Source organism: Chiloscyllium plagiosum, chromosome 1 (assembly GCF_004010195.1).
Source record: "Chiloscyllium plagiosum isolate BGI_BamShark_2017 chromosome 1, ASM401019v2, whole genome shotgun sequence".
Classification (NCBI taxonomy): Eukaryota; Metazoa; Chordata; class Chondrichthyes; order Orectolobiformes; family Hemiscylliidae; genus Chiloscyllium; species Chiloscyllium plagiosum.
In genome coordinates, this window is record NC_057710.1 from 30,651,114 (window position 1) to 30,658,264 (window position 7,151).

Sequence of the window (7,151 nt, forward strand, 5' to 3'; positions counted from 1 at the left end):
AAGGCCCTATTGTCTACCTCGTTACCCTTTTGTCCTTAATTTATTCATAAAAACTCTTTGGATTCTCCGTAAACATATTTGCCAAAGCTATCTCATGTCCCCTTTTTGCCCTCCTGATTTCCCATTAAGTGTACTCCTATTGCCTTTATACTCTTCTAAGGATCACGCAATCTCTCCTGCCTATACCTGACATATGCTTCCTTCTTTTTCTTAGCCAAAGCCTCAATTTCTCTAGTCATCCAGCATTCCCTACACCTACCAGCCTTTCCTTTCTCCCTAATGAGAATATAGTGTCTCTGGACTCTCGTTGGCTCATTTTTGAAGGCTTCCCATTTTCCTGCCATTCCTTTACCTGTGAACATATGCCCCCTATCAACTTTTGAAAATTCTTGCCTAATACCATCAAAATTGGCCTTCCTCCAATTTAGAACTCAATTTTCGGTTCTGGTCTATCCTTTCTCATCACTACTTTTAAACTACTTTTAAACACTAATCTAATCTAATCTAATCTAATCTAATCTAATCTAATCTAATCTAATCTAATGGTAGCTGACCCCAAAGTGCTCTCCCACTGACACCTCAGTCACCCGCCCTGCCTCAGTCACCTGCCCTGCCTCAGTCACCTGCCCTGCCTCAGTCACCCACCCTGCCTCAGTCACCCGCCCTGCCTCAGTCACCTGCACCTTTTCTAGTCGGAACATCCACATACTGAATCAGAAAATATTCCTGTACACACTTAACAAATTCCTCTCCATCTAAACCCTTAACATTATTGCAGTCCCAGTCTATGTCTGAAAAGTTAAAATCCCCAACCATAACCATCCTATTATTCTTACAGATAACTGAATTCTCCATACAAATTTGTTTTTGCAATTTCCCACTGACTATTAGCGGGTCTGTAATACAATCTCAATAAGGTGATCATCCCTTTCTTATTTCTCATTTCCACCCAAATAACTTCCCTGGATGTATTCCCAGGAATATTCTCCCTAACTACTGAAGTAATGTTATCCCTTACCAAAAATGCCACCTCCCTCCTCTCTTGCCCCCCCCTTTCTATCCTTCCTACAGCATTTATATCCTGGAACATTAAGCTGCCAGTCCTGTCCATCGCTGAGCCACTTTTCTGTAATTGCTATGATATCCCTGTCCCATGTTCCTAACCATATCCTGAGTCCATCTGCCTCTTGCATTGAAATAAATGAGGTTTAATTTATCAGTCCTAGCTTGTTCTCTGCTTTGTTCCTGCCTGCCTTGGCTGTTTGACTCGCTTCTTTTCCCAGCTGCACCAGTCTCAGATTGCTTTCTTTCCCACTAGTTCCCTGGGTCCACCACCACCCCCGTTCCCCACCTTACTAGTTTCAATCCTCCCAAGTAGCTCTGGTAAATCTCCCTGCCAGTACATTAGTCCTCTTCCAATTCAGGTGCAATTTGTCCTTCCTGTACAGATCACTTCTATGCCAGAAGAGATTACAATGATCCAAAAATGTGAACCCTTCTCCCCTGCACCAGCTCCTCAACCACACATTCATCTGCTCTATCCTCCTATTCCTACCCTCACTTGCTCATTGCACCGGGAGTAATCCAGATATTATTAGCTCCGACGACCTCCTTTTTAAATTCCTGCCTACATCTGACATCTGTCCTCAAAATTTCATCATTTTCCCTTCCTATTGTTGTTAGTTCCATTTACAATGATCTCCTGCCTTTCCCTCTCCCACTTTGAGAATATTCTGCACTGTCTCCAAGATATTCTTGATTCTAGCATCAGGGACATGACAAACCATTCTGATTTCTCACTGCAGGCTGCAAAAAAATCTGTCTATGCCTCTGACTAGAGAGTCCCCTGTCATAATGGATCACTTGGAACCTGATGTACTCTTTGTTACATAAGAGCCAGTCTCGATACCAGAAACTTGACTATTCATACTACATTCCCCTTTGAGTCCATCACCTCCTACATTTTCCAAAGCAGCATACTAGTTTGATATGGGGATAGCCACAGGAGACTCCTGCACTACCTGCCTACCCCTCCTACCTTTTGTGGAGTTAACCCATCGACCTGACTGTATCTGTGGCTTTTCTCCCTTCCTATAACTGCCATTCATCACACCCCTAGCCCCTGTAAATTCCTTATCGCCTCTAACTGCCCAACTGATTCATGTGATCTGATAGGATTCCCAACCAAAGACACTTCCTGCAGACACAACCATCAGTAACAAGGAAACTCTCCCTAAACTCCACATCCGACAGGAAGAGCACATCATTCTACTAAAGGCCATCTTTGCTCCTTCACAATCTACAGACCCAGAAAATAGTACCATCTTATTGCTCTAAAGAAAACACTGCTTCAGGCAAACAACACTTATGCCTTATATTTTTGAAATTAATCAAGAGACAGTTCTCAATGAAGCATATAATCAAGAAGGAACTCACTCTACTCATTATTATAGATTTAAAGCAAGGCTACACTTAAAAACTATCTGTTCCTGTGCTGTGAGCTCTCCCATACAGGTTCTTCCAAGGTCAGCTGTAAATTTCACTGTTTGTTAATTTTTTCTAGATATACTCCAATGTCCAGGGATAATTGAATTCAAACAGCAAAGGCATTAACTGTGTAGATTCGCTGCTGTGGCAGTCAACAGTATCGGTTTCTTTCTCTGACCATGTGGTCAGTGCCTTTGTCTGACTTTATCCTTTTTAAAGTGTTTTGTTTTGATCTTCTGCCCCCCAAAGTTCCAAAACAATGTAACAGTATATAAAACAGTAATTGCTGCTCTTGGAATTCGAGGAAATCACCTCCAACACCTAAAGTACCTCAAAAAAGGAGCAGCTCTTACAGCCACATTTTTTTCCCAACGTCCATCTTGGATTACCCAGAATGCAAACAGGGAGAATATACTGACATGGGGTGCCAAATCAGGAATGTTCTAAACGTGTACTGAAATGGCCTGTTCTATCAATTGTAAATTCATACAAAAGATAAAGATAATATAATTAAATAAAACATGGATCAAAAAACATAGCTCCACTTTCCAAACCATTGACTGTAATGCTGGACTGAAATAAATATCATTCACAAGCATTCAGATCACATTAAATTGTTGTTTTAGTGTAGCATAAGTGATCATTTTGGTAAAAAGATTACAAAATGGTATCAAAACACCATGAATGCTGAAGATTTGAATTAAAAACAGAAATTGTTGGAAAAGCTCAGCAGGTCCAGCTGTATCAGTGAGAGAGAGAGTTAACATTTTGAGTCTTAAAATGCCAACTAAGGACTCAAAGAATCAGGAAAAGATATATTCTTCAGACTTTTCATACAAAGAATCATTGCTAGACCTTTCTCTTTACTGGCATTGGTGGGAGGCTGTGCATCATTAAATTCCAAACTTCTTCTCACCTGTGGTCTGACTTCCCCCAACCAGAATGTCCCGTTGAATTTTACCATCATCTTCATCCAGTGCAAACCAACGATTCACTGGGAATTCGACAACAGTTTTATTTCCAATGTCATCTATAATCACCTAGAAGATATATGTCAGAAGACTGATGATCAGGTTAAAGTTCAGAAACATTTTGTGTGTTGTCAGGTTGTTGAATTTCCAAACCTTGCCTTCACATTGTATAGGAGTACGACAGGACCCCACCAGTTCTTTGGAAATGCATCCCACAGTCATCCCAAATCTCAGGGTTCAGACATGACTGAAGCATGTGTTTTCAAGGGATGAGTGAGGAATATCGTTATGGTGCCTTGCAGCAACTCAAAAAACTTGCCAAGCCAGTAGAAAGTCTTCAACTGGATTCAAAATCTCTCAAGTTTTGAATTTTTAAGTTATTTGGGGTGGCACAGTGGCTCAGTGATTAGCACTGCTGCCTCACATCACCAGGGACCCGGGTTTAATCCCTGCCTCGGGGCGATTGTCTGTGTGGACTTTGCACATTATCCCTGTGTCTGCGCAGGTTTCCTCCCTCAATCCAAAGATATGTGGGGCAGGTGAATTGGCCATGCTAAATTGGCCATTGTGTTAGATACATTAGTCAGGGATAAATATAGGGGGATGGGTCTGGGTGGGTTACTCTTCGGAGGGTCAGTGTGGACTTGTTGGGCCAAAGGGCCTGTTTCCATACTGTAGGGAATCTAATCTGACGCTAATCAATCGCTCCTCAAATAATTGTTGGAGAATTCAAACTATTTCAAATTTTCACTGGCTTAACTACTAATGGGTTCAACAAAAGCTATTTACATTCATATTGTATCTTTAATATATTAAACATTCCCAACATGACAGGCATTATCCAACAAATATTTGATGCAGAGCCACATATTAGCTTAGTTAAAGTGATAGGATTTAAAGAGGGCCTTAAAGGAGCAAAGCCACACAGAGAGGTGGAAAGGTTTAGGGAGGGAATTCCAATCTGCAGGCTGAAGAATTAATAGAAATTTGGTACATGTTACCTAGACATTCACTATCTCTAGCCACCTCTTACAAAATTTGAGGATGAAGATCATCAGGTTCTGGGCACTTGTTAACTTTCAGTCACATTAATTTCTCCATTATTACATTTTTGACTAATACTAATTGCTTACAGTTCCCCACTCTCACTCGGCTCTTGGATCTCAATTATTAAAAGGTGACTGACCCAAAGGAGTCACTTAGCTTCACTACAATTTCTCTATTTCATTGATAAATTCTCCTGTCTCTGCCTGTACCGGACTCATGTTTATCTTCGGTAATCTTTATAGAGGTGGAAACTGGGCAGGCTTACTGATGGGTGTCATGGATCAAGCACTCGAAAGCAAACACAACGGGAAGATGTGAGAGTAACATTGCATGATTGACAGGGGCAGGAAGTGGGAGCGGTGATAGGTGGGAGTAGCAGGATTTCCTGTGGATTACATTATTCAGTGGATTATGCTTTGTGTGACATTCACATGAAAAGGAGGGGAGGCACGGGCAGTGGTTATTTGCAAGTCAACTGAAAATGGAACATCCAAAGGAAAAGGAAAAAGATTTATCGAACTGCAAGGCATTACAGACTTACCATTTTTAGTGCAATCAACCCAACCTGCCAAATTTCTAAAGTCCATCAAACCTCACTCTTATTTCTCTGGCATCTCACTACATTGTCCCCATCAATGATGTCTCAGACAACTTAGTTGATGAACCAACAAATCTTCAACCTGGAGGAAGATATTCCCTTCTAGCTTGCAGATTTCTGAAGTTTTAATTTGGATGTTAGTTTCCAGATATCCACAAAACCTGGATTAGTAACGAAGGAGTAAGGAATGACAAAAATAGTGCCAATGGTAAAAAAGAACAGCAAAGTGAAAACCTGGTGCTAACCAATGAATTAAGTTGACCTTCAGAAAGCAATGAGAAAGTGAGGACTGCAGATGCTGGAGATCAGAGTCAAAAAATGTGGCGCTGGAAAAGCACAGCTGGTCAGACAGCTTCTGAGGAGCAGGTTGAAGGGCTTATGCCCGAAACATTGAATCTCTAATCTTCTGATGTTGCCTGACTCTCTGTGTTTTGCCGGTGCCACACTTTTCGACTCTTCAGAAAACACATGCTGGTGAAGGGTGAGGGACCTGTTTGCTACTATAACTGAATACTTGAAAAGTGCATGCATCACTTGGCATGCTCAGTCTCATTTTAGGAGTAACGGAGGCTCATTTTCATTTCAAGGAACTGAGGATCCTAACTTTGAGGTTGGACGGTCTAAATACATGTCCCAGCTGATGCAAGTAATCAAATAAAAAAGCACCCTCAATGAACCCCCATCTACAGACGGGGTCTCATAGTGAGTGATGAGGATGGCCAACAAGTTTAATTGGCAAGAAAAGCTGCCCAGTTCTTTCAGATAGCCAGTACAGAAATAAGTGGGTTTAATCTGTACAGTCCAATTCTATAATGCCATTGTTCTGGCTCAGTAGGTGACCTGTACTACTTAGGAGAAATGAGAATGCCTGAGAATGTTTGATGGCAGATCTAAGAAAAGATAGATACCTTGTCCAGGAACCAGCCAGCTGAGGATCCTTTGCTATTATGACCAATCGTAATTTTTTTCAGGCGTCCCAGATTGGGTGATTCAATTGTGAACTTGTCTTCACTTCCTCTTTCAAAATTGTCTTTGTCATTGTCCAGTCGTCTTTCCCCTAAAGGAAACTAAACTTAGGATAAAAGATTTACTGAAAGCATGTCCTGAAATACATAAAATGGAAGAGAGAGGACAAAAAGGAAATAGCCCCCTTAGAAAATGACGCTGGAGAGACAGATTTGGGAACAAAAGAACAGCATCATATCATAGAATCTCTACAGTGTGGTAACAGGCCGTTCGGCCCACTGCTTCTCCAAAGACCATCCCACCCAGATCCACCCCCCTACCCTATAACTCATCGCCCATCCACCTTCTGTGCACATCCCTAGACAATGGGAAATTTAGTACAGCCAATCCACCTAACCTGCACATCTTTAGATTGTGGAAGGATACTGCCACACCCAGAGAAAACCCTTGCAGACACAGGGGGCGCATACAACCTCCACACAGCCAGTCATCCAAGGCTGGAATCGAACCCAAGTCCCTGGTGCTGTGAGGCAGCAGTGCTAACCACCAAGCCACCGTACTGTCCACAGTCTTATGGTAGAAGATACTTTGAACATGCATTTATATTAAAGAATATGGACAGGATTTGGAGGGGGAGCAGCCCAAAGTCATGGTCCACATTGGCACCAACGACATAGGTAGGAAGAGGGCTGAGGATGTTAGGCAGGCTTTCAGGGAGCTAGGTTGGAAGCTCAGAGTTAGAATAAACAGAGTTGTTGTCTCTGGTTTGTTACCCGTGCCACGTGATAGAGAGTCGAGGAATAGGGAGAGAGAACAGATAAATGCGTGTCTCTGGTTTGTTACCAGTGCCACGTGATAGAGAGTCGAGGAATAGGGAGAGAGAACAGTTAAATGCGTGGCTACAGGGATGGTGCAGGAGGAAGGGATTCCGGTATCTGGATAACTGGGGTTCTTTCTGGGGAAGGTGGGACCTCTATAAACAGGATGGTCTACACCTGAACCTGAGGGGCACCAGTACCCTTGGTGGGAGGTTTGCTAGTGCTCTGGGGGGGGGTTTAAACTAACTCTGCAGAGGCATGGGA

General features: G+C 42.4%; 1 protein-coding gene across 1 annotated transcript in view; it reads right to left on the reverse strand.

The window, feature by feature from the left end:
- LOC122562013 (lipoxygenase homology domain-containing protein 1-like) overlaps positions 1-7,151 on the reverse strand; it is a 222,353-nt gene that overhangs the window by 99,865 nt on the left and 115,337 nt on the right. The window contains exons 14-15 of the mRNA XM_043714444.1: positions 6,012-6,160; positions 3,404-3,527 (exon numbers count right to left, since the gene is read on the reverse strand). Coding sequence (XP_043570379.1) covers positions 3,404-3,527; positions 6,012-6,160 — 273 coding nt within the window. The remainder of the gene's footprint in view (positions 1-3,403; positions 3,528-6,011; positions 6,161-7,151) is intronic.